Source organism: Capricornis sumatraensis, chromosome 4, assembly GCF_032405125.1.
Source record: "Capricornis sumatraensis isolate serow.1 chromosome 4, serow.2, whole genome shotgun sequence".
Taxonomy (NCBI): domain Eukaryota; kingdom Metazoa; phylum Chordata; class Mammalia; order Artiodactyla; family Bovidae; genus Capricornis; species Capricornis sumatraensis.
Window position 1 is genome coordinate 49,908,450 of NC_091072.1, and position 28,000 is coordinate 49,936,449.

The 28,000-nt window shown below is 39.9% G+C and overlaps 2 protein-coding genes across 2 annotated transcripts in view; one reads left to right on the forward strand and one right to left on the reverse strand.

Annotated features, from left to right (window-relative positions):
• The window catches only part of GLIPR1 (GLI pathogenesis related 1), a 38,656-nt gene extending 24,338 nt beyond the window's left edge, over positions 1-14,318 (forward strand). The window contains exons 3-6 of the mRNA XM_068970321.1: positions 1,420-1,532; positions 11,045-11,130; positions 13,880-13,906; positions 14,006-14,318. Of these exons, the coding sequence (XP_068826422.1) occupies positions 1,420-1,532; positions 11,045-11,130; positions 13,880-13,906; positions 14,006-14,151 (372 nt within the window). The 3' untranslated portion in view covers positions 14,152-14,318. The remainder of the gene's footprint in view (positions 1-1,419; positions 1,533-11,044; positions 11,131-13,879; positions 13,907-14,005) is intronic.
• KRR1 (KRR1 small subunit processome component homolog) lies at positions 13,351-27,979 on the reverse strand. The gene is made up of 10 exons (XM_068970320.1): positions 27,895-27,979; positions 24,828-25,000; positions 23,117-23,251; positions 22,808-22,933; positions 22,637-22,720; positions 21,497-21,553; positions 20,071-20,241; positions 17,239-17,316; positions 17,048-17,147; positions 13,351-15,401 (listed from the first exon to the last, which is right to left on the reverse strand). Exons 1-10 carry the CDS (start codon positions 27,977-27,979, stop codon positions 15,262-15,264), a joined length of 1,149 nt encoding a protein of 382 aa, XP_068826421.1. The 3' UTR covers positions 13,351-15,261.
• Positions 27,980-28,000: the final 21 nt, after the last annotated feature.

Genomic DNA, 28,000 nt, shown 5'->3' on the forward strand with positions numbered 1-28,000 from the left:
GTATACTTTTGTGGCAGAATGCAAAAGGAAAATGTGGATGCCCTTTCTCAAAAATCGGGGCGAAAGTGCCGCTAAAAATGCTTTAATGTGTGACAGCACCGAATTAAACCAAGCACAGGACCCTTCTGATGATGGGGTCCAGTGGGACAGCACGGTCCTGCTCCCGGCGGCTGGCCCTGTTCTTGGTCTCCCTCCTAGGTCACTGCTTTTCCTTCTTTCTTTCTCGCATGCTCTCACTTACATGTCTACCCCTGGCCATCTGATGGGCATCTCAGGAGCAACAGGAGCTGAACACAACTCCTTGTCCCTGTTCCTACCTACTTCCTTCTTTGTTAATTTTCCTCCTCTTGGTAAATGTTGTTTAGACCCAAACATTAACTTGATTTTTGTCCTCCCCTCTTACCCACTCTCAATGCAAAAGCAAATTCTTTCAGCTTTACCGAGAAGACGAAGCATGCATGGTGTGTTGTGCTAAGCAAGCATCAGTCGTGTCCGACTCTTTGCAGCCCTGTGGACTGCCAGGCTTCTCTGTCTATGGGGATTTTCCTGGCAAGAATACTGGAATGGGTTGCCTGCCGTGCCCTCATCCAGGGGATCTTTCCGACCCAGGGATCCAACCGTCTCCTGGCATTGGCAGTAAGCCCCACCTGGTGGACCTGGTTAATTCCAGGAAACCCCATTACCGGCAGCCAGGTGGGAGTCACCATCTGCTCTCTCCAGGGCCAGTGAAGCAGCCTCCCAACCCCCCCTGCTCTTTTCACCCTTGATCTTCTCAGTCCCTTTAGTATGTGACAGCCAGCGGGCCTTTTTGAGACTTGGTAAAGGGCTGTCCCTCCCTCCACTGCAAGACTCCCCGGGCACTGCCTCTGTCTCTGACCTCCCAGCCTGCCGCTCGCCCCAGCCTTCATCCCGCCGTGTACCACTTCCCTGGTAGGAACTGCTGTATCTCACTAGAGTTCATGTACCTCACCATGTTTCAGTTCAGTTCAGTTCAGTCGCTCAGTCGTGTCCGACTCTTTGCGACCCCATGAACTGCAGCACGCCAGGCCTCCCTGTGTTTGCTGCTGCTGCTGCTAAGTCGCTTCAGTCGTGTCCGACTCTGTGCGACCCCTGAGACAGCAGCCCACCAGGCTCCCCCGTCCCTGGGATTCTCCAGGCAAGAACACTGGAGTGGGTTGCCAGTTCCTTCTCCAATGTGTGAAAATGAAAAGTGAAAGTGAAGTCGCTCAGTCATGTCCGACTCTGAGTGACCCCATGGACTGCAGCCTACCAGGCTCTTCCGTCCATGGGATTACCCAGGCAAGAGTACTGGAGTGGGGTGCCATTGCCTTCTCCTCCCTGTATTTAGGAAGGCCTAATCATACTTATGTGTTCATTTTATTGTCTCTCCTCTTCATATCAGTCCGCATTTTCTTTCAGGTTGTCTGGGCAGATAGTTACAAAGTTGGCTGTGCAGTACAGTTTTGTCCTCGAGTTTCTGGCTTCGAAGCTCTTCTCAATGGAGCACATTTTATATGCAACTACGGACCAGCGTAAGTGCTGAAATTTATTACTTTTTGGAAAAAAGAACTATTTTAGAAGTATTTATCTTCATTAAATAGATACAGAAAATAGATCTGGATAATATAATAAAGTGTAAAAGAGAAACTGAATGTTGCCCATTAATTCCTCTGTCCAGTTTTCTTTGTGTATCTGCTTGTGGGTGTGCGTATAACACCTTTATAAACACTATGTAAGTGCACACACAGAGACACATATGTACAAGGGTAGCAAGCCTCAAATGTTTTCAGGGACATAGATTAATTGGATATGGTAATAATACCACAAGATGGGAAGATGTTCTCTAATGTTCTACTATATTAATTATAAATTTCTCAAAACAAACAAAAAAACCCACTCTGAATTGAACACCTCAATCTGTATAAATTATTCACTTACTTTTGACAGTTTCGTTTTTGGAAGACATAATTCTTCTCCTTTTGAAAACTGGGAAGACATATGACATCTCCCCCAACTTCCTTTGAATGTAGATGTGTATTCTTTTGCATCATATGCAAACTTAGAAAGCAGAGATCGTAAAGGAAATACATGCTTTTCTAGTTTTTACTTACAAGTATGTATGGACATTTTCCATGGCATCGAAGTTTTCAATGGATTATGGTAATTAAAAACAATGAGGTAATAATTGTATAAAGCTCACTGTGTGCTAAGCACTGTTTTAAGTGCTTCACCTATATTAAAGGTATTTAATCTTCGTAAAGAGTCTGTGATATAGGTTCTACTCTTACCCCCTGTTTTGCAGATAAGACAGCTGAGGCCCTGACACAGTGACTGGCCTGCACAGTTAGTGAATGTCACAGTTGGACTGTGACTTGGGAGGTCTGGCTCGAGTCTGTGTGTTAGGAACAGCTCACCCTATTGAAGAACTGAGATTGTTCCCTGTGTTTTCTTTTACTTATTTATTTTTACTGAAGTCTAGTTGATTTACATTATCATAAGTTTCAGGTGTGCAGCACATTCATTTTATGTATATGTCGATTTTCTTTTTCAAATTCTTTCCTCTTACAGAGAGAGAGATATAAATAATATTGAGTATAGTCCCATGTGCTGTACAATAGGTCTTAGTTGATTATCTATTTTATATATATGCATGCTGTGATTCATGGGGTCGCAAAGAGTCAGGCACGACTGAGCGACTGAACTGAACTGAACTGATGTATTATTTTATGTATTATATCTACGTAATATCTATTTTATATATGTAGTAGTCTCTATGTGTCAGTCCCAAACTCTTAATTTATCCCTCCCCCATTCCTTTCCCTTTGGTGGCTATAAGGTTATTTTCTATTATCTTTGGGTCTAGAAATAGGTACCATTCTTTTTATTCCACATGTAAGTGATATCACATGACGTTTGCCTTTGTTCGGCTTACTTTGCTTAGTGTGATAACCTCCAGGTCCATCCCTGTTGCTGCAAACAGCATTATTTCATTCTTTTTTTATGACCGAGTAATAATCCATGGGTTGTTTCCATGTCTTGGTTATTGTAGATAGAAATGCTATGAACATTAGGGTGCATGTGTCTTTGAATTAGAATTTTCTTGGGTTATATGCCCTGGAGTGGGATTGCAGGATCAAATGGCAACTCTGCTTTTAGTTTTTCAAACGAATCTCCTTACTGTTCTCCATAGTGGCTGTACCAACTTACATTCTCATCAACAGTGTAGGAGGGTTACATTTTCTCTACAGCCTCTCCAATCTTTATTATTGGTAGACATTTTAGGATGGCCATTCTGACTGGTGTGAAGTGACACTTCATTGTAGTTTTGGTTTCCATTTCTCGGATACAAATGTGCTGAGCATTTGCATGTGATGTTGAGTATCTTCATGTGCCATTTGGCCATCTGTATGACTTCTTTAGAGAAATGTTTATTTAGATCTTCTGCCCATTTTTTAATTGGGTTGTTTGTTTAGGTTTTTTTTTTATACTGAGTTGTATGAACTGTTTATTTTTGAAATTAATCCCTTGTCAGGTCCATCACTTGCAATTATTTTCTCATATTCCATATGTTGTCTTTCTGTTTGTGATTTGCTATGCAGACGATTTTGGGTGTCTCCTGAAGAGGTACGGGTCAGCAGTGGACTGCTGTGGGGCAGGGGCTCTGGGTGCAGCAGGCCTGGGTATGGCATAAGCCCTCTCGGAGGAGCTTGCCATTAACCCACCATAGAGCTGCCAGAACTTCCACAGGACTGGGGAAACTGACTCTTGGAGGGCACAGATAGAACCTTGTGTGCACCAGGACCCAGGAGAAAGGAGCAGTGACCCCACATGGGACTGACCCAGACTTGCCTGTGAGTGTCCAGAGTCTCCGGTAGAGGGGTGGGTTAACGGTGGCCTGCTGCAGGGTCGGGGCACTGAGTGTAGCAGTGCATTTTGGGGACCTTCTGAAGGAGGTCACCATTATCTTCATTACCTCCACCATAGTTTGGCCTCAGGTCAAATAACAGGGAGGGAACACAGCCCCACCCTTCAATAGAAAATTGGATTAAAGATTTACTGAGTGTGCCCTACCCATCAGGACAAGACCCAGTTTCCCCCTCAGTCAGTCTCTCCCATCAGGGAGCTTCCATGAACCTCTTATCCTCTCCATCAGAGGGCAGATAGACTGAAAACCACAATCACAGAAAACTAACCAAACTGATCACACGGACCACAGCCTTGTCTAACTCAATGAAACTATGAGCCATGCCGTGTAAGGCCACCCAAGATGGACAGGTCATGGTGGAGAGGTCTGACAAAACGTGGTCCACTGGAGAAGGGAATGGCAAATCACATCAGTATTCTTGCCTTGAGAACCCCATGAACAGTATGAAAAGGCACAAAGATAGGACACTGAAAGATGAACTCCCAAGGTCAGTAGGCATCCAGTATGCAACTGGAGATCCCTGGAGAAGTAACTCCAGAAAGAATGAAGAGACAGAGCCAAAGCAAAAACACCCAGTTGTGTATGTGATTGGTGATGAAAGTAAGTCTAATGCTGTAAAGAGCAATATAAATAGGACTATGGAATGTTAGGTCCATGAATCATGGCATATTGGAAATAGTCAAACAAGAGATGGTAGGAGTGAACATAAACATTTTAGGAATCAGAGAAATAAAATGGACTAGAATGGCTGAATTTAACTCAGATGACCATAATATCTACTACTGTGGGAAAGAATCCCTTAGAAGAAATGAAGTAGCCATCATAGTCAACAAGAGTCCAAAATGCATTACTTGGATACAATCTCAAAATGACAGAATGATCTCTTTTCATTTTCAAGGCAAACCATTCAATACCACAGTAGTCCAAGTCTATTCCCTGACCAATAAAGATGAAGAAGCTGAAGCTGAAAGGTTCTATGAAGACCTATAAGACCTTCTAGAACTAACACCTAAAAAAGACATCCTTTTCATTATAGGGGACTAGAATGCAAAAGTAGGAAGTTAAGAAATACCTGGAGTAATGGGAAAGTTTGGCCTTGGAGTACAGAATGAAGCAGGGCAAAGGCTAATAGAATTTTGCCAAGAGAACGCACTGGTCATAGCAAACACCCTCTTCCAACAACACAAGAGAAGACTCTACACATGGACATCACCAGATGGTCAACACCGAAATCAGACTGATTATATTCTTTGCAGCCAAAGATGGAGAAGCTCTATACAGTCAGCAAATACAAGACCGGGAGCTGACTGTGGCTCAGATCTGCTGCTGCTGCTGCTGCGTCACTTCAGTCATGTCCGACTCTGTGCGACCCCATAGACGGCAGCCCACCAGGCTCCCCCGTCCCTGGGATTCTCCAGGCAAGAACACTAGAGTGGGTTGCCATTTCCTTCTCCAATGCATGAAAGTGAAAAGTGAAAGTGAAGTCGCTCAGTCGTGTGTGACTCTTAGCGACCCCATGGACTGCAGCCCACCAGGCTCCTCCATCCATGGGATTTTCCAGGCAAGAGTGCTGGAGTGGGGTGCCATTGCCTTCATGAACTCCTTATTGCCAAATTCAGACTTAAATTGAAGCAAGTAGGGAAAACCACTAGACCATTCGGATATGACCTAAATCAAATCCCTTATGACTAAACAGTGGAAGTCACAAATAGATTCAAGGGATAAGATCTGACAGAGCTCCTGAAGAGCTACAGATGAAGGTCCATAACGTTGTACAGGAGGCAGTGATCAAAACCGTCCCCAAGAAAAAGAAATGCAAAAAGGCAAAATGGCTGTCTGAGGAGGCCTTACAACCAGCTATGAAAACAAGGAAAGCAAAAGGAAAAGGAGAAAAAGAAAGATACACCCACTTGAATGCAGAGTTCCAAAGGACAGCAAGGAGAGATAAGAAAGCCTTCCTCAGTGATCAATGCAAAGAAATAGAGGAAAACAACAGAATGGGAAAGACTAGAGATCTCTTCAACAAAATTAGAGATACCAAGGGAACATTTCATGCAAAGATGGGCACAACAGAGATAGAAATGGCATGGACCTAACAGAAGCAGAAGATATTAAGAAGAGGTGGCAAGAATATACAGAAGAACTATACAAAAAAGATCTTCATGACCCAGATAAAAATAATAACCTCTTGTCAATGGTTGTTCAGCTAGTTGCAATTTTGTTGTTTTTTCAGGAGGAGAGATGAGTGCATGTCCTTAATAATAAGGTACAAAAGTGAGTTCTCTTGGTTTAAACTCACTTTTCTTGATTTCAGAGATATAAACAATACTAAGTTGTAAAACTTGTAAGCAAATTCATATTCGGGCTTCCCTGGTGGCTCAGATGGTGAAGAATCTGCCTGCAGTATGGAAGACCTGGGTTCGATCCCTGGGTTGGGAAGATCCCCTGGAGGAGGGCATGGCAACCCATGCCAGTATTCTTTCCTGGAGAATCTCCATGGGCAGAGGAGCCTGGTGGGATACAGTCCACGTGGTTGCAAAGAGTTGGACACAACTAAGTAAGCACAGCACATTACATAATGTCTCTATGAACACTGAGTAACATTCATTTATTCATACAAATAAAAGCACATATTCATTCAACTATTCAATAAATATGTGTTCACTCAATTTCATAGGACAACAAGCCACAGTCCCTGCCCCTTTGGAGTTTATTGTCTGTGGCGTTCAGACAATAAAAGTACAGATGAAATAACTGCATGAGGATAGGAGCCATGCTGGAAATAGAAATGATGCTATAATTGACACTATGAGTAGGCAGGGCCCTTGTTTGAGATAAAATGCTCAGGGAAGGGCTTTCTGCAATATATTTAAGCTTAGGCATGAAGAGTGAGAAGGAACCAGGCATGTGGAGAATCTCAGAAAGAGTTAGATATTCAGGCATGAAAACAAAAGGCCAGCTCCCGTGGAAAGGATGAGAGAATTGGCCCGTGAATGCGATGAAGCTGGGGGAGGAGGCAGCGCAGATCGCCCAGGGCCTTGTAGGCCTCTGCAGGTTGACCTGGCCCACCCACGAGCTGAAGCCACCCAGGTGTTTTAAACAGAAGGTGACAAGACTTGCCTTAAATGTGGAGCTCACTGGGCATGCCTGTGGGGAAAGGACTGGAAGGTGAGTGGAGGGCAGCCCAGGGACCAGTGAAGAGGGTCCTCGTGCCCATCTGAGCCTGTTCTTCCTTCTCTACACAAGAACTGCCATGTAATTCTGAAAAGTCGAGTCCCTCCCCAGCGTTTCTGAAATCCCCTCAGAATGGGCTCTGGGCGCTCAGCTCTGCAGTCCTGCCCTCGGCCCGCTTCCACTGCCTCGCCCGGGTCGACTCCTCCCCTCCCGGTCACCTCGGGTGTCCCCGATCTGCACCATCCTGAACGGACTCTTCTCCGTCACCGTGAGCCCCACCTCCACGCAGATGGCTGAGGAGACGACTACACCACAGAAGTGGAAGCAACCGCCTCCACAGGCAGACGGTACAGGACCCAGCGTCCTTTGACCATCACTGCCTTGGGGACTGTTACTCATCTCTGAGCTTTTCTTTATAAAGATCTTTCTTTCCTCTTCACCAGAGTCCCAGGGCCCCAACCCTCAGGCAACCAGGGGAACACGGAAACCTCCTACTTCTCCATTGGGCAGAATACGTAGGCTCCCTTGTCTCTTTTTATAAAATTTTACTTTATTGACATATAGTTGATTTACAGTGTTGTGTTAGTTTCCGGCATACAGCAGTGATTCCCTTGTTCAGCCGCTAAGTCATGTCTGACTCTTGCAGCCCTGTGGTCTGCAACCTGCCACGTTCTTCTGTCTATGAACCTACATCTCCCACCCTGGCAGGTGGATTCTTTACCACTGAGCCACCAGGAAGCCCAATTCAGTTATACGTATAAAATAGTTTGATTTGCTAATCCCAAACTCCTAATCCACCCCTCCCCCACCTTATCCTTTGGCAGCCACAAGTTTGTTCTCTATATTTGTTTCTGTTTTGTAGATAAATTTGTGTCATATTTTAGATTTCACATTTATATGATGGCATATGGTATTTCTTTCTTATTTCACCTAGCATAATTATTAGCTCTATCCATGTTGCTGCCAATAGCATTATTTCATTCTTTTTTATGGCCAGTTATATTCCATATATATATATATGGCTTATATTGGGCTTCCCTCATAGCTTAGTTGATAAATAATCCGCCTGCAGTGCAGGAGACCTGGGTTCAATTCCTGGGTCGGGAAGATCCCCTGGAGAAGGAAATGGCAACCCACTCGTTTTCTTGCCTGGAGAATCCCATGGACAGAGGAGCCTGGCGGGCTACAGTCCATGGGGTCGCAAGAGTCGGACACGACTTAGCGACTAAACCACCACCATATTCCATATATATTCCCTTTACTTCACACCCTCTCCAGCATTTGTTACTTGTAGCCATTCTGACCAGTGTGAGGTGGCACTTCACTACAGTTTTGATTTACATCTCTCAGCAGCAGCAGCAGCAGCAGCAACAGTAATGAGTGATGTTGAGCATCTTTTCATGTGCCTGTTGGCAATTTGCATATCTTCTTTGGATTAGTGTCTATTTAGATCTTCTATCCATTTTTTGATTGGTTGATTTGTTATTGAGCGGTATGAGCTATTTGTATATTTTAGAAATTAAGCCTTGTGGGTCACACAATTTGCACATATTTTCTCCCAATTCGTAGGTTGTCTTTTCATTTTATCTGTCGTTTCCCTTTGCTGTGCCAAAGCTTATAAGTTTGATTAGGTTCCGTTTGTTTATTTTTGCTTTTATTTCTATTGCACAGAGTCTGTAGGTCTCTTGGTCTTAATCATTGCCTTCTAGACAAAATCCAGGTCTTTGCAGAACATTTTTTTTCCCAAGGTGAATTCTGCCATTTCACTGCAAGTCACAACTGCCTTACTTTTGGCTTGTTTTTGAAGTAGCAATTTTTTCCTCTTCTTAATAGTACAGAATGCACAATTAAAGTATGAAGTAGTATAAGTGATTGCATTAAAAACATTCTAGAAGTTAACTCAAAGAGTACTGTGCTTTGTAACAGTGAAAGATATCCCAAGGACTAATGTCTATTTTGGATATCTTCCATAGCTGTTATCAGAACCTCTACTATATTTCTTAGACTATTTTCTACAGTATAGAGTAAGTGGGGGCTCAATTTAATTTCTGAAACAACCTAAATTAACTTGGAGCCAAAGAATTTGAACATGTATTTTTAGTCGGAATTGAGGTGTTAGTAAAAAGTAATGTCTTTAAAGGGGGAAGTTCTTAACTTCAACAATAAATGTATAGCATTAGAGGATAGGAGTCCATGAATTTGAATTAGAAAAACGTTACATCTTTTTCATTAACTTCTATAGAAAATAATATTTTTTATGAATTAACATTCCAGTCACATCAGCAATACTTATGACTGGACAGCACTACTTGTGTCTTTATAAATGTCAGATATCTCATATCACATTCTAGTTGTCGTTCTCTCAAAATATAGTTTGTATTCATCACTAAAATTAGTTAATTATTAGACTCCCTGCTGTGCTGTGCTAAGTTGCATCAGTTGTGTCCAACTCCTTGCGACCCCGTGGATTATAGCCCACCAGGTTACTCTGCTCATGGGATTCTCCAGGCAAGAATACTGGAGTGGATTGCCATTTCCTTCTCCAGGGGATCTTCCCGGCCCAGGGATCAAACCCCTATCTCTTACGTCTCCTGTCCTGGCAGGTGGGTTCTTTACCACCAGAGCCACCTGGGATACCAGACTCCTTGCTAGCTCTGATCTAATACACAGAGAAGTATGTTTGTATATCACAAGTATTAACATGTTACTAATTATTTCAATATAATTGGCTTACTTTGTAATCCTATGAATTTTATTTTAGCCTTTTTAAAACTGTTTCGAGAAAGAACCTATAGGCTCCACCAGGCTGCCAAAGGGTCCATGACACGAAAAAGTCAAGAACGCCTTTTCAAAAGCAGAGTTCCAAAAAAAGATTAGTGCAACGGCAAGTTCATTGAAATAAATGTACAGCCGCTCATCATTACTACTCTGAAGTTATTTATGGAGATGTAAATTGTTTGGATATTATTTCACTTTCTAAGCTGATCCTGGTCAGTTACTTAACAGAGTGTTAAGCCTCTAGCTATGGGAATTAAAAAAATTAGTATCTTCCCCATTGGGTTATTGTGAAGATTGATTCATTCAAGGACACTTAGAACAGTGCCTGGTACATGAGTATTCGGTAATTACTATGTTATCAATGTCACATCTTTTATGTGAAAACAAATTGCACTTTAGGAACTCCCTCATAGCTCTTGTTATTTTCTTTTGGAAGATGCTTACCCCAGCCAAAAGGCTCCTATCCAATAATAACCATGGAGGTTTGCTGGACTGAGAACAAAAATGTGGGTCATGAGAGCTTCTCTAAGATGGACAGTTTTATGGGTGGCAGTGATCACACAGGCCAGACATTAACTAGAGAGAACATTTCGTTAAAATCAAACCTAGGTCTCATTGACTCTGATATCTGTACATTGTGGTTTTTGGCAACTTAATCTTTGAGCTGTAGTTTCCTTACCTATAAAACAGAAATAAAATTAACTTTCTCCCAGAGTTGTCTCAGGAATTAACTGAGATGATTAAGACAAAGGTTCCTAAACACAGGCACTTAGAATGAATTTGGCAAATATTAGCAGGCTTCCATTTCTGCTTCCCTCTCTCCACTTCTCTCATCAATCTTCTGAATTTGTGGACTTCAATCCTAGGATTTAGCCAAAAAGAAGACAGTACTAAGTTGTGTCTGACTCTTGCGATCCCGTAAACCGCAGCCCGCCAGGCTCCTCTGTCCATAGGATTCTCCAGGAATCTACTGGAGTAGGTTGCCATTTCCTTCTCCAGGGGAACTTCCCAACCCAGGAATTGAACCCAGGTTTCCCATGTTGCAGACAGATGCTTTACCGACTGAGCTCTGTGGGAAGTCCACTGTTTAGCCAAGGACCCTGATAAACTGCAATGGGGGGCGGGGAGGACAGTTTTCCTAATGGATAGTTTTCTTCTTCTTCGCAGAGGCAATTACCCAACCTGGCCATATAAAAAAGGATCCCCATGCAGTGCCTGCCCCAAGAGTGACAACTGTCTGGACAATCTCTGCAGTAAGTAAAAGAAACAATCGACCAATAATACAATGTGTTCAAAACTCGTAACTTCCCAGAGATCAATCCTGAATATTCACTGGGAGGACTGATGCTGAAACTCCAAAACTTTGCCCACCTGATGTGAAGAACTTACTCATTTGAAACGACCTTGATACTGGGAAAGATTCAAAGCAGGAGGAGACAACAGAGGATAAAATGGTTGGATGGTATCACTGACTCAATGGACATGAGTTTGAGTAAACTCCGGGAGTTGGTGATTCAGGACAGGGAAGCCCAGTGTGCTGCAGTCCATGGGGTCGCAAAGAGTTGGACAAGACTGAGCAACTGAACTGAAGAATGAAAACATTTGTTTTATCCTAATAGCTCTTTTCAGGAAAAGGGGCATCAGATAGCAATCAAAGCAATGACGTACTGTCCTGGGAATGACTATACGTTCAAGAGAAATTTAAAGAAGCAAATATCCTTTATAGTTAGCACTAATCAGAAGAACAAATGACTCATTATGGGAAATTGTAGACCCAAGATTTGCTAATTTCTGCAAGATCAAAAATGTAACAAAGTTAACCAAAATAATTCTGAATTGTGTTCAGGTAGAATTCTACCTGTCCAAAGCATTCAAGAATCAAATTTTCATCTACAGAACTGAATGAAATAAAAGTTGCAATGTAGCACTTTTCACTAGTAAGACAACATTTAATGAGAAACAGTGTAGAAGGTCAATGAAGATAACTTTCCAAGGATGCTTTACATCACTTTAAAGTATTAACACACAGTTGGCTAAGAGTCCATTTATGTTTTCTGTTCCAGACACATTCCTTCCCATCTTAGTTTTTATTTTTTACTTTTTGACAAGGTGTGAAGGGAAACCTCAATGAAGCCATTACAGTTGTGCAAATCCTCTACTGCTTTTGAGCCTTTATCTGTAACCAGCTGAACCTCTCAGGGCTGCAGGACTGGCGGGGGCGGCCGAAGCAGGAGGCTGGAATGGGCTGAGTTTAACAGCATACATTTTTGTTTGGCCAAAGTGTTCTATTGCTTACATGTTTTCAAAGTCCAATTCTTCTCAGCTATTTGTTCCCTTCTTCCTGATTTGTATACATTAAATTCTCATTTTTACTCCAGCCATATAGCAATATTTGACCACCTTGCTGAGCCAGTTATTTCTCTGCAGTTCAACCACTTTTTCTGAGAATCTGGAACAAGTGCCTGGCACACACTTGATAAATATTATCTATTATCCCCAAGTTCATCCTCCCTCTAATCTCAAAACTTGTTTGCTTTGGTACTCTGGTAGCATCTTTATGCCCAAAGTTTTAGGTGATGTTTTTATTCTCAAACAATCCTCACAATGCTTCTTTATAATCAGTGATGAGGACAATTATTTTAAATTATGTTAAGAGTAATTTTACTGCTGCTACTGGTTAACCGTCTTTCCCACTAGACTGAATTCCAAACAGACAGAAGTTATGCCTATCTAATTCACCTTTGTAACCAACTGAAGTGCCTAGTCTGGCTGACAAATGACCACTAATTTGACTGCATTTTTTTTTTTTTAATCATTCTATTTTAAAAATCTAGACGATTAGTAACAACAGCACCAGAACAATAACAAGAAGAAAACTTGGGGACTTTTAGCTTTTGATCTTGGAGATCTAGCTTGAAATGGTCTCTAATCTTGTGGGATAAAATTCATAAATTTAAGACTGCAGTCCAACAATAATTAAAAACCCCTGGACTCTTAAGACAAAGGAAAACACAAGCTACCTTGCAGAGGGGTAAGGGTTGAAGGATAAAGGCTTTTATCTACCAGATTCCATCTCTGACAAATTACAGCAAACACTGGAGGGGAATAAAAACCTTTTCGTAAATACCAATGGAGGCCAAATTAGGATGGTTTTGCAAAATGCACTGGGAATACCAATGGTACACAAGCTGATCTGAGCTAGTGCCTGTGCGTGGAGGATATCTGTTTCACTATTCAAGAGTTGGATGTTTAACATTTCAAAAATATACATATGTAAGAAAAAATTTAAGTAGCACATCACACCTTGATTTCACGGAAGTGCGTGCCAAGAAAAGTTAAAGCAGCAGAAGCTTCGATGGCAGTTCACCACAGACAATGCCCAGTCACAGGCATGCTGGCCAGAGATGCTCACGAGCAGGAGTCCAGCTGCAGCTGGCCTGGAACCAGTGTAGAAAAGGTGTTTAACCGTTCATAAAACAAATAAGAAGACTGTGGCAGGTGTGGATTCTTCCCCCAGGTCTTGGAATGTCAAGTGGAGAGGAGTAGTTATGACTTTTGATAGCCAAATGCCCTATTAATAAGTTAATGACAGACTAGAGCAGATCAGAGGACACTCTTTACTACTGATTATAGGATTCTTCTTCTCAGGGAGAAACTTAATTTTCAGGAAAATATTTAACAAATTGCCCGCACTGATTATTACTAATACTTATTTTTAATTGCAATATCTTATTTTTATTACATTTATTTTATCTGCTTATGTAAAATGAGTTTCCATTTATAGTAGTGGTATATAAAAAGTTTTATATAAACAAGATGATTTAAAAATATCACGTTATTACAGTAAGTACAAAAAAACTTGAGTAATTTACCTTTGAAAATCACTGCAGTAAAGCCAAAGCAACAGTAAATGGCTATAATTCAGAGACTTGGCTCTTAAAAAGAAAAGCCTCACCAGTACCTATTCTTTTAATTCTTGTTTTCTTTCTTCTGATTTTACAGCTAACCCACAACGAGACAAAGTGACACGTATGTATATAAACCTTAAATTGTTTAAGATCTATGTGAGCTGTGTTACTGCATTATGGGGAACAACATTAATGAGTATATTTCATGTCTGTTTCACAGGTTATTCTATTCCAGACCGGCCGATATTTCCACGTGACAGATACACGTCTCTTTTTCTCTTAATTACTCCACCAATCCTAATACTGAGTGTTATAATTATCATTTGGGCCAAGGGCAAATATCCTCATTTATTTACTTGGAAATAATACAATCCAAGGAGGAAAAAAATCCTCATTCAAACGTGGTGTTTCTTGTTTCAGTCACTACTGGGGGTATTTCTGATTTGCAGCAAACCCTTACTCAGAAGAAGAAATGGTCCATGTTTACACTCCACTTTTTAAGAAGCACCACTGTTTCCAAGCTCCCACAGCTGTGACCTGCAATGAGTGAGCTCTGTCCCCCGTACGCCTCAGCTTCTAAATATGTAAAGTGGCAAAACTAGATTCAGGTGAGTCTGAGACACCACACCGGCCCTCATGAGTAAAAACACTTCTAAATAACCTGGTGCATGCTGCTCCAACTCTACATATCTGGTTTTCCACGTTCTCTGGCAATTTGATATCTTATGGCTTACTACTTCCTCAGACATACTGGAATAGTAATTAAGGGAAATAATTTAAAAGGCCTTGCTTTTTCGGATTATGAATTAATTTTGGAACAAAATGTAAATGAGATTACATTAAAGCACTTCCTCAAAACCAAATGCTAGGACATGATAATATTTAAAGTCTGCTGCTAAGTCACTTCAGTCGTGTCCGACTCTGGGCGACCCCACAGACGGCAGCCCACCAGGCTCCCCCATCCCTGGGATTCTCCAGGCAAGAACACTGGAGTGGGTTGCCATTTCCTTCTCCAATGCATGAAAGTGAAAAGTGAAAGGGAAGTCGCTCAGTTGTGTCTGACTCCTTGCAACCCCATGGACTGCAGCCTACCAGGCTCCTCCATCCATGGGATTTTCCAGGCAGGAGTACAGGAGTGGGGTACCATCGCCTTCTCCGACATTTAAAGTCTAAACAACCTTAAAAACTACCCCTAAAATCATGCTTAGGTAAAACCTGCCTGGAATAGATTAGATACAATGCATATAAACACATATATACCACTCTCTTATATGAAATTTTTCAAAAAACATATGGACAATACAATAATTCATAAAGAACAGTTGTTTATATTAACACTGTAATAAAGCACAAACTCAGAAAAAAGTGATCAGGGTATTACTTCTCATGGATAAGGCAACTAATGTTGCCAACTACAGTATTTCAAAATCCTTTACAAAAGGAGATAGCTTAATAAATTTTAGTTCAGAGTTTGTGTTACTTTTTCTTCTTTTTCTTTTCATCTGCTTCCATTTTAAGCTTAACTTCTTCAGCTGTGAGAGCTCCCAGTTTCTTATTCTTTGCTTTCTTAATCTTTTCCTTGAGGGCAGCCACATCAATCTTAGTTTCAGTAGAAGCTAAATAAATTAAAAAACAATACACGTAATTCTTTAGATTTTACCAAATAAAACAAAGATTACAGAAATATGAATAATTTCAGAGTACTATTGTAATTGAAAGGTCATATTATAAAATACAAAATACCTGCTAAAAGGAAAGTTAGAAATTTCTTCAAACTAGGAGAAAACAAAGTACTTAAACAGACTAATAAGAATATACATGAAAATGACATTACACTTTAACTATCTGAACCAATTACTGGATTCAACTATGTTGAAATTACATTTTTGTCCTTAAATTGTTTGAAATTATTATTTATATTCATTTCCACATTCTAGAACTTTACAGTACTCTTTTAAAAACTTAGTTTTCCAAATATTAGTTCAATGAATAACTAGTATTATTTCATTGAACAGGATTTTGGTAATAAAGACAATAATCTGAGAGTATCTGGAGGTCCTAACTGAACCAAACCAAAAGTTTGAACAAAATAAAGAAAAGCAGCAGCGAAAAATGGCAACTTTTTCTTATCATTTAAAGAACAGTATTCAGGACATAAAAGAACCACAAGATAAAATGTCAGCATACAAACACCCCAGCCACTTGAGAGCAGACTTCAAGTCTCCACTACAATGGAACAGCTACACTTTGCTCAGTATTAAAGTGAGATTAAACTATTTGAACACCTTCAGAGTACGTAACTGACCGACTCTACAGACTAAAAATTATGATGCTTATGATATTTTTAACTTTTATATAACCAATGATCTAAGAAGTAGAATACACTATTTTTTAAGTTGTTAACACTGATACATATTAACAAAATAGTAACGTTACATCCGGCTTAGACCAATAGGTGATGTACAATACTGGAACTTTATAATACTGGTGACCTCCCTCCCCTCACTGACCACTTCGGAGAGTTACTTTACAGAAGAGTACAAAGGTTACTAGGGGAAAAGAAAATGTAAAAGAGAAGGTAGGTCAAAACGAGGCCAGGAATGATGATATTTTCTCTGAGTGTCTTTTTAACAGCCTCTAAGTAAGAAAGACATTCCTGCTATTTTGCTGGTGTTGTTTTAACCCAAGGTGATGAGAAATCCATGTTAACAATACAAGCATCAAGTTTTAAGTCACAGATTATGCAAGTAAAGAAAGTATAAATTTGATAAGCTCTTTAAGGGGCATGACAGCAGAGCTCAGGGATCTCCCCGCTCTATTTCTACAGAGGATTCACTGCTCTGGTTTCTGTCTTTCAAAACAAAGAGTCCTTCCTTAGCACAGCAGAGATCAGGAAGCAACTGTCAATCTGGGATACTCTCAAATAGACAGTGAAAGTCAAAGTGAAGTCGCTCAGTCGTGTCCGACTCTTTGTGACCCTGTAGCCCACCAGGCTCCTCCGTCCATGGGATTCTCCAGGCAAGAATACTGGAGTGGGTTGCCATTTCCTTCTCCAGGGGATCTTCCCGACGAGCTGGTACTAAATTATGGGTTATCTCAGTCACCTCGTCCCGAGGATTTGTAAGTAATGAAATGCTGAGAGAACTGATGAAAGATGAGGTTAATTCTTAACATGAACTCAGAGATGCAACAAATTCACTATGGGTTTACCTTTCCTCTAACAGACTTCAGCATCATAACAAGACTTAGAAAACAGCATTACCTTCCTTAGGTTTCTTTAGGTGAACTGGTTTTTCTTTAGGTGGAATAAAAGCTTTGTTTCTTTCCTCTTGTCTCTTACTAAGAGCTTCTGCTTGTTTAGCCTACATGGTTAACAAAGTTTTCACAGTTAAGTAAGAATCCAAAGTATCTATGCACTTTGCAATTAATGTTGCAAGCTAGACACAGTCTTACCTTTATTGCTTCCATTTTCTGTCTCTTCTTTTGACTTGCCTTCAAAAAGTATTCACCACTAGCCAATTCTTTATCAATCTGTTGAAATGAGTATTTACAATTACTTCAGAAATCATGTAGATGGGAAGTCAATTCCTAAGAAATTCACAGTGACCTTGAGGTAAAGACAGTAGGGTCGAAACTCTTACGTAAGGTAGTGGCCTAAGAAGAAGGAAACGTATTCTAAGCTGACAAGGATACACATACACAAAAGCACGTAGGTAGGAAAGTAGGTGATGTGTCCATGGACTACTCAACCGACTGCTTCAGGGGAGGCGGAAGGTCACTTCAAAAAAGTGAGGAAAGACACTTGGAAAGAGTTTGGGACATGAAGAAACATGAATGACAGGTAAGGGAGGTGGGATGTGATTTAGAAATGACTGAAGCTTCCTGAGAAGAGTGAAGAGAGCAAGGTAACACTTTATAAAAGGAACAGAAAAAAGGAGATAAAACTCTGTTTTGTTTTGTTTTAAAGTTTCATTTTGTTCATCATACAAAATGAAAAGCAAGAATTGTCAGCATGTAGCGACTAAATACTAATTAGAGCAAGTAACAACTCAGTCATTAAATAGTAAACATACAATTGATCTATCTAAGGCAACGCTCTAAACTATTACTAAGCTCTCTACAATGACTAACTTGCTTAATTCTCAAGTTCTTATAGACAATTCTTTGAGACAGGTATGATCATCATCCTCATTTTATGTCCAAAGAAACTGGGGGCACAAATGTGTTAAATTATGCTAATTAACATAACCTCAGACATGCAGATGACACCACGCTTATGGCAGAAAGCGAAGAGGAACTGAAGAGCCTCTTGATGAAAGTGAGAGAGAGGTGAAAAGTCTGGCTTAAAACTCAACATTCATAAAACTAAGATCATGGCATCCAGTCCCATCACTTCATGGCACATAGACGGAGAACAATGGAAACAGTGACAGACTTGATTTTCTTGGCTCCAAAATCATTGCACATGGTGACTGCAGCCATGAAATTAAAAGACGCTTACTCCTTGGGAAAAAAGCTATGACAAACCTAGACAGCATGTTAAAAAGCAGAAACATTACTTTGTCAACAAAAGTCTGTCTAGTCAAAGCTATGGTTTTTCCAGTAGTCATGCATGGATATGAGAGCTGGACCATAAAGAAAGCCGAGTGCCAAATAATTGATGCTTTTGAACTGTGGTGTTACTCTTGAGAGTCCGTTGGACTGCAAGGAGATCAAACCAGTCCATCCTAGAGGAAATCAGTCTTGAATATTCATTGGAAGGACTGATGCTGAAACTGAAGCTCCAATCCTTTGGCCACCTGATGCAAAGCACTGACTCACTGGAAAAGACCCTGATGCTGGGAGAGACTGAAGGCAAGAGGAGAAGGGGATGACTGAGGATGAGATGGTTGGATGGTATCACCAACTCGATGGATATGAGTTTGAGCATGCTTCAGGAGTTGGTGATGGACAGGGAAGAGTGGCGTACTGCAGTCCATGGGGTCGCAAAGAGTCAGACCCAACTGGGCAACTGAACATAGCAAATAAGTGGCAAAGTTAAGTCAAACGAGACACTGCTGATTCAAGAAGCTTACAGTTATAGAAGAGGAAGGTAACACAACTAGTGAGCACAAGACAGGGCTACATGGAATATACCAGGTGTTACAGAAGCATGCTTTACCACCTGAGTCACTCACTACTTTTCCCCAACTAACACTTTCTTTCTGGCTTCACTTTATTTTCCAATGTAGAGCTCAAGATCCAACACTTACAGCTTTTTTTTGTTCACTATGATGATCATCATTACTTTGTCACCTCTGACCTTTCATCAAACCTTCCCTGTAAACTGCAAACACAGGGCTGTGGGAAAGACAAGATAGTATAAAGGAAAAAAAAAAAGGGTTAAAGGAAAAACTTCAACATACAGCCAAGGAAGGGAATAATGAAGAAAGATCCTCCAGCAGACAGGTGAAGAAAGAACTCAAAGAACAAACAAAGAATGGACTGATGCAGATGGGGAAAAAAATGTGAGCCAAGAGCAAGTTGAAAGAGTTCTTGCCTGGTCATCTCAAATATTTGAGGGGTAAAAAGCAACGTCATCTACTGGGAGTGGAAGAGTGGCAGAAGAATTAAGAGGACACAAAGCAGCCAGAGAATACTGCTGCGACCATCTGAGGCTGGAAACGTGGGCTTTTAAGGAATATGATCCAAAGAGAGGACTTTCTTCAGCTTTGTTTAGTAGCCACAATATGGGGAAAGAGGTCAAGTTTTAGGACTGATGCAAGTTTCAGGGCTGCTCTGTCAGACAGGTGTGACAGAAAAAGGGAGTATGAAAGGAAACAGCCACAGGCAAGAGAAAAGAAATTATGCCAGAAGACAGTTGACAAAATGAGAGGCATTCGTATCTTAAAAAAAAAAAAAAGGACAGATACTGGAAGTTAAGATTTCAAATCCAGAGCAAAATATATAGTACATGTCACATGAATGAGGCTAAAGCAGAACTGAAAGCACTCAGGGCTGCGTCACTGACATTTTTTAACCGTGGAACATTCAGTGGCTACAGGCATAGATACACAACCAACATCAACCACCTTGATGTCATTTTACTCTCACAGCATGAAGCTTCCACTCCCCATCTCCATAGTTAGTTCAAAATAAGTATGTCTACACTTACCTTCAGATTGTTGCATCTCTACACACCCAAACACCCACAGAAATTCCACCTAAAACACCCTCAAAGTTTCTGACAAAACAGATTAAAATGGTTTCCCTCCCATGTAACAAAATTCAACATTTAATACTGACCTGACTTTCTGGCTGTGGTGGTGGGAATGGTGTATACTCTTTCTTAACAGTTTTCTTCTTTGGTTCCTTGCGTTTATTCACATTTTTGTGCTTGAACTGTGGCAAAAACCTTTCCCAACTTTGTGATCTTAACTCAGAGTCTTTCGCCAGCTCTCGTTTAATCATTAAGGTCTTGGGTCATGGTAATATACGAACAAAGTAAACACTTTAATTTAAGAAGTGACATGTTTCTCAACCTAAGACATTATAAACAATGTTCCTACAAATAATAAAATTAAAAGGAACAACTCTTAGCTGCTTCAGTAGGATTAAATCAATTCTGTAAAGAAAAAAGCATATAATCTCAAATATGCATAACTAACCAAGCATCAGAAAACCATTAGAAATTTAGATTAAGAAACAGAATCATTAAAATAGAGATGAAAAATAAGACTAAGTTTTTCATTAAAACCTTTGAAATTCAACTTAATTATACAGAGAGAGTGCTTAATTAGTGAAGTTTCCTACAAGCAGGAAGCTTTCAGTAGCACATGAAATGTAAGTATCATAGGGAAAGAAAAAACTAAAGTTTCTCATGATCAACGAAACCAGCGATTTCACATTTCCCCCAACTCCACCTGAATTTTATTGACACTAAAACATCACAGGATGCAAAGTAGGCATCAGGTGCAAGACATGCTCTCTTTAATGTCCCAATGAAACGCAAAATCATTTTTTCACCCCAATCTGAGAGTGACTTTTCAAATTCATCAAATTCAAGGACTGTTTAACAAATATCCATCATAAAACATCATATACCATAGTTATGTCTCCAAGAACAATCACTGAATGTTATGCATAACGGATATAACATCTCTCTCAATAAGCCTATAATTCTGAGTGTTAAATTCCAAAACAAGTTTTAATGCAATCTGAATTATTCCAGACTTACAGATAATGGCAGAATTCTGAAAGATCACACTTTTAAATACAGTCTGTGGGCTCCTTAGCCTAAGAAACTGAATTGGTACCCTCTACAACAAATGGCAACTCACTCCAGTATTCTTGCCTGGAGAATCCCCTGGACAGAGGAGCCTGATGGGCTACAGACCACGGGGTCGCAGAGTCGGACACGACTGAGCGACCTCACTTACTCACTTACAACAAATTCCGTGAAGCATATTTTATTTGTATCAGAACTGAATCACTACATTACAGAGCTCCCTTCAACAGCTTTCTTTCACACGATACTCCTCAGAGACCTAAGCTTTCAAAGAAGGAACTGCAGGACTGGGATAGTGTTGAGTGGGCTTATCTCTACCCAAATAGTTCTGCTTTATCTGTTCTGTATATTAGACTTTCATAAAAGATTTATTTTCAAGAAAAGTTTCTGTAGCTAAAAACAATTTGATAACCACTGTTATACTAATGAACAGTGAACACTCACTTTAATATTGTAAATTGGATGAATATTCTTCATAGTGTCTAGGACTACTTTTCGAACCTGAAATTTGCAAAGAAAAATGAATCAGTTATTTATAATGAAGATCTTAATGAACTAGGTAGAAGAGGATTAATATATTGCAAAATAACCTATGAACCAGGCAATGGCTACCGAATTGGATATAGTAGTCCCTTCAACTGTTCTGAGTGGCTTCTGGATCTTTCATAATAGTTAACCTCACTTGGATACGATGAAGTCTCTCAATTTTACTGCTAAAAAAGTGATACGTAGAATTAACACAACAGTCTGGAGCTGTGCAATTTAGGGAAAGAGAGCTGGACTTAGAGTTAGAAAATATGTGAGCAAATGCTGGGACTTCACAGAGGAAAGTCACTTAATTTTCCTCCTGACTTCAGCTTTTGAATTCTGTAATACATTTGAAATAAAACCACCTTAAGGATCTGTTGTAAGAATTAAATAATATACTTAGACTCTACAAAACTATGAAATACTCAAAACACCTAAGTTGTTGTTGCGCCATGTGAAAAAAGCAGATACTTATGAGAAAGAGGTCCAGAAGAAGTATTATTAAAGGCCCTGGAAAGGAAGTAAGAGCTCACAGCCAGATACACACAACAAAAGCCTCAAAAGGAGCTTACAGAAACAGTATGTGCTCTATAGATTTTCTCATAACATGTGACAAACTAATATTCATGAAACATTAACATATTAAAACTCAAAGAAAATACATCTTAAAAGAAGTCTTCCGGGCCTGACCTCTACTGGCTGTACCTGTTACTGCAAAGAACAGATCTGCTCAATTCTCCAATCATTTAAACCTATGTGTCTTCTAATGTTTGCTACAGACTGAGATCTTAAAATACCCACTTAAAACCTGTAGTAGGGGAAGTAATGATGAATTCAGAAATGAATCTCTCTGTAGTTACCAAAAGTTGGCCATGATATGTTAAGGTTCAGCAGTGGCTATTCCCTCAAATTACATGAAGAATTTACTAATGAAAATCAAACAAAGCACAATTGTTTTAAATTATGAAACAATACATTATCCAATGAACTATTATAGTATACCCATATTTTTTCATTTATTCTCTGCTAAAACTAATTTAAGAGCATAAATCTCACCTCTTTCAAGCCACTAAAAGGTCCAATGGCTGAAACCGTGTTTCCCTGAACCATAATGTAACAGTTTGTCAAGAGTTCCAATGCCTATATCAAAAGAGCAGAAAGTTGAACTTCAGTACACTGAAAAACTAACAATAGAGGAAGACACAGTTTTTCACTAATAAAAAGTACCTTCAAAGTAGATCCTTTGGGACCAATAAGCCGTTGTCTTCTTTTTACAAATCTTTCTTTATTTCTTACTAAAGAACCTATTTTAATGATGTCACATGCAACATCATCCTGAAGAATTCGTATTGCCTTTTGGGAAAATAAAGAAAATAGCTCATCAACATTCTTTACAAGTACAAATGTTTTCCAAGCTAAGAAATTTAAGCACAAAAATGAAAACGTTTTAGTGGGGAGGGGGGTGGCGGCCGTGATAAATGTTGTCTCTAATGTTGCTGCACATAAAGCAAAGTCTAAATTTAATTCTAAATTTACCTGTTCAAATGAAACACTCCTGGCTAACAGTTTGATTAGGTCTCTGGCCCTAATGATGATGTATGGATCGAATGTCTTCTTTGTAGTACAGACAGTCATGCTGCCCTCAATCAGGTCCAGGGTTGCATTCACATGCTATAAAAGGAGCGAACCACAGTTATCTGAAGATGAAGTCAAGTCTAGATGGTTACAGAGCCTGTCCTAGCCTAACTATTAATTTCTGTGCCATTAAGATATCTCAAAAGCCTTTAACTCTCTCCTTGAAGAAGCTGGAAAGTTAATGTAAATAAGGGATACTTGATTACGTTTAGATTTCAAAGAACATAAGAAACTCAGGTAATTGAAAACATTTATACTTGGCTTTAGGATAATTTACACTTATTGGAATAAATATTACCTCCAGTCTAACAAAACACATCAATCAAAATGAGGTCATACTTAAGACTTAAAGGTAAAAATGTAAAGCTTATAATTTCCCTACCCTGGCTTGATGTTGCTCTAATCTAAAATCTTCCCCCTAGAGTGAAAATAGACTTTCTCTTTCAAACTCTTCCCTGGTGGCTTGGCAGTGAAGAATCTGTCCATCAATACAGGAGATGCAAGAGACACAGGTTCGATCTCTGGGGTGGGAAGATCCCCAGGAGAAGGAAATGGCAACTCACTTCAGTATTCTTGCCTGGGAAATCTCATGGACAGAGAAGCCTGGTGGGCTGCAGTCCATGGACACAATTGAGCAACTAAACAACAACAACAACATTAGCTAAATACAAAGTAAAAACAAACTGTCATAGGTTTAAAAATAAAAGCAGTAACTAGAGAATCTATGCATTAACTTTCAAAAGAACCAGACTTCAACAAAGCAAATAAAAATGCTATTTGCTAACTTGTGAGCATGACCTCAAGCATATTTCAATACAATGAATGATGAACAATTAAACATAAGGTTAGGTGTCTATCAGTTTAAACACACACACACAGAGAAACAAATTGGGTCTAATCCCAGATGTAGACAGCTCTAAAATACGGCCTGGTTTGCTAACCACCCTCATGCCTGGTGGGCACAAATGACTCTAGAGCAGTCCCACAGCTGAGAAACAGATTTTCTATCACAACCTAGTGTGTACACAAACACACAGAGACAAACCAAACGCTTCATAAAATGATCCTTATCCTTACCACATGTGATTTTTTTTTTTTCCTAAGGCTCACTATGGCCATTAAATTGACTTCCTGATTCTCTAAGGGGTCTCAATCCAGTTTGAAAAATAAAATCAAATACACTGCTCTAGGAGCATGGCAGGAACAACAAACAGGAAAGTCAGTCACATCCATCATCTTTCATTTACAATAAGATGTTAAACAATGCCAGGAGCATGTCTCAGCTCAAAACCGTACAGGTGGATGGCAATCATCACAGCACAGAGAAGACACTCTGAAATCTGGAGTTTCCAAGTGAGTTTCAGACACCCCTACAAATTTAAATCCCCTGAAAATGTAAAAGCATGTGACTTTTGCCAAGTAATCTGTTATTCACAAAACTAAGAACAAATGAACAGTAAGGATAATGCTTATCTAGTGTGTTTAAAATACCAAACGAATCAAATTAAACAGCTATGCTAGCACCTTTACATAGAAATCCATCATCACACATTCACTTACTTAAAATATACAAGCAATAACAATCTCACAGCAATATAGAAAACATGCATACATGTTCATTCAAGGCTTTCTGTACCAACGGCCAGCACTCTTTCAAATAAGCCTCTCTGTATTTCGGAAACAAAGTTGCAAAACTGCTCTCCTCCAGGAGTCCTCTGGGATTGTCCTCTTTGGAGAAAACTGGCTCCTTCCAACCATCCGGAACAGTGAGGAGTTCAGATTCATCTACAGAGGAGGAAAAATCTACACATCAGATTTAACTTCTTTTGAAGTTTTTTTGAACACTTGTATGCATACATGCACAAGTTTCCCAATACTCTCATGCATTTCCTTCTTCCCTGCTTTTTATATTATTCAACAGTCCAAGAACATGCCTCTGTCATTATCAACATACTGTATTAGAATTATCTGTAGTATGTGTTCCAGTCGCGTCACAGACAAAGTTCCTTGAGGGCAGGGCTCTGCTCCTTGGGTCCACAGTTACTGGCATATACCTGGCACACAGTGGATACACACAAACTTCTACTGCATTACACTATTTTAGAGTTGAGGATCCAAATACTATTTGGTTTACATTACTATTTTAAATAAAGTAACATTTCAGACTCAACTGAAGTGGAGCCTATGTATATATATTTGTATGTGTGTATACATAAAATTTTCAAAAACTGATTCCAGTGTATACTTTTAGTTAATATTCACTACCACAGGGTTTTAGAGCTTTCAGGTGACTTCCTTCCGTATACACTCATCAGAACTATGAAAGGAAGAACTGGTATTATTGTTTCCACTTTAGAAAAGATATTCCATTCAAAACGCTCAAGTGACTTGTGTAAGGGAATATGAAGCTGACTCAGTCTAGGTCTCCTCTCATTAAAACTGTCCATAAATTGTCTCCTATATCACTTGTTAAAACTCCTGGTCCTGGATTTAACAACCTCTTAAATCCAACAGCTATATTTTAACTCACTGTTATTCAAAGGTCTGATCCATGGGCCTGCAGCACAGGCATAAATTGGGAGTTTGCCAGAAATGCAATTCTTGCATTCCATCCAGACCTATTAAATGTGAGCCTCTGAGATGAAGCCCAGAAATCTGTCTTAATGGTGTCGTGAGGAGATTCTTGTGCACACTGAAGTTTAAGAAGCAGGTCTTTATGGTCCATTGTAGCCATCCCAGTCAGATATATTTGCTTTCTGTTTCTTTTACTCACACCCACTTGGTTATTTAGGGCTCAAGTCACAGAGAATTAGTCTTCATTTACCATTTACTCCTCAATATCCTGAAAAAAATCCTAAAATTCTGCAATACTGACTACTTAAAATGCGTATCTGGGCTTCCCTCCTAGCTCAATTGGTAAAGAATATGCCTGCAATCTTGATCCCTGGCGTCAGGAACATGCCCTGGAGAAGGAAATGGCAACCCACTCCAGTATTCTTTCCTGGAGAATCCCACGGACAGAGGAGCTTGGCAGGCTACAGTCCGTGGGGTCGGAAGAGTTGGACACGACTTAGTGACTAAACCACCACAAAAACCTATCTGACCAAGATCCTACCAATTTAAACCACTCGTTGGTTGTGAATTAAAAAAAAAGAAAAGAAAAGAAAAAGAAAAACACCTGGCTAAGGAGATAAAGTTTAGTTCCACAATACAAGAACAACAAATAAACCCCAAACATATGTAAAGGCGTATAATCTCATTAGCAATCAGGATAGTTTGAATTAAAACCACAATATGATTTCATACTTAACAAAACAACAAATTTAAAATTCAGATAACAGCCAAGTGTTTGCGCTCCTACTACTTCTGGAAGTATATATTATTATTTGCACATGCTCTACCCTACAATACAAAGATTCCAATCTCATGTAATGTACATAAACAGAGAAACTCCAGAATATGTTAACCAGGAGAAATGTATAAAGATGCTTATAATAACAATGGGAACAATCCAAATGTCCAGCAACATTAAAATGAAAATATACATTAGCGTGTATTCATACAAGGGAACATCATACAGTAGCAAAAAGAATAAATTACAGCTACGAGTATTGCCCTAACTGAATAACAACAAAGTTTAGCCTAAGAAGCAAGACACAAAAAAATACCTACAATCCTTTTTCATTCATGTAAAATTCAAAACCCGACAAAATTAAAACATTTTGGGCATAGTAAAGATTATGAAAAAAGTAAACAGAATACTCAACATGATTCAGAATGGTTACTTTAAGTCCCTAAAGTAAAAGAATGATCTGAGAGGTGCATGTACGGTTTTGGAGATATGGCTGGTAATGCTCTATTCTTCTTCACGCTCTGACGAGCTGCTTTTCATCTATTGGTTTTATTCTTTAACCTCTATATGCACCGGCCTCTGCCACACCCTTAATTAAAACAACGAAACACTTTAAATCTCTAACGCCTATAGAATCGAAGTTTGAGGTTTTTAATATTTCCAGCAAGTCTGGCTGAGCAGGCCCCAGGCTATTTCTCTGTCTACCACACAGAAGATAATGGATAAAACAAGAGCGCGAGCGCAAAGCAAGACAGCAATTTAAAAACAACGCAGTTGAACGAGTAGGCGCTGGGTTGGCTGATAACTTCAGCAACCGGAGAAATAGGAATAACAACAAACGTTCCGAAATTTTTTCAATGGCTGACAAATTGAGGCTAAGGGCACGCCGGTTACCTCCTTCTATCGCTACTGCTGTCTTAGCCCTTCATTATCACTACCACTCGTTCACTGATATGCATAACCACCACTTTCTCCCACCTCACCCCTCATTCTGCCAACGATTTCCAAACACCGCCGCGAGTTTAAGGCCCTGAAGCGCCCTCCTCAATTTCTTAATCCTCATATTTTTACAGAAGACGCATTCAGCAACATCTCTACTTTGGAGGCTTTCAGCAGAAGCAATAAATTAGGAACACGTGGCTGGCACCATACAGGCCGGTCAGTCCTCAAGTCTGGTCAACAACCCCCCCAAATCGGCAATTACAGGTACACAAACTCACAGAACAAGCCCAAGGCGGCGTTACACGTGCCTACCCAGCGAAAGCAAAAAAAAAACAAACAACTCAAAATCCACAAACTCCAGGCTTCGGTTTTTAGACAACCTCACCTCGGTTCTCCGACGTCGGCTTCGGGGTACGAACCTCACTTTTCCCCGACGCTACAGTCGGCCCATTCTGCTTAGAGGACGCCATCTTCAAGCTGCTTCCGGTACT

Coding starts and splice junctions, on each gene's coding strand:
- KRR1 (XM_068970320.1), bottom strand. CDS start 27,979: ATGGCGTCCTCTAAGCAGAATGGGCCGACTGTAGCGTCGGGGAAAAGT. Junction 22,721..22,807: donor CCAAAGGATCTACTTTGAAG/GTACTTTTTATT, acceptor CTTTTGATATAG/GCATTGGAACTCTTGACAAA. Junction 15,402..17,047: donor CCTAAAGAAACCTAAGGAAG/GTAATGCTGTTT, acceptor TAATTTATTTAG/CTTCTACTGAAACTAAGATT.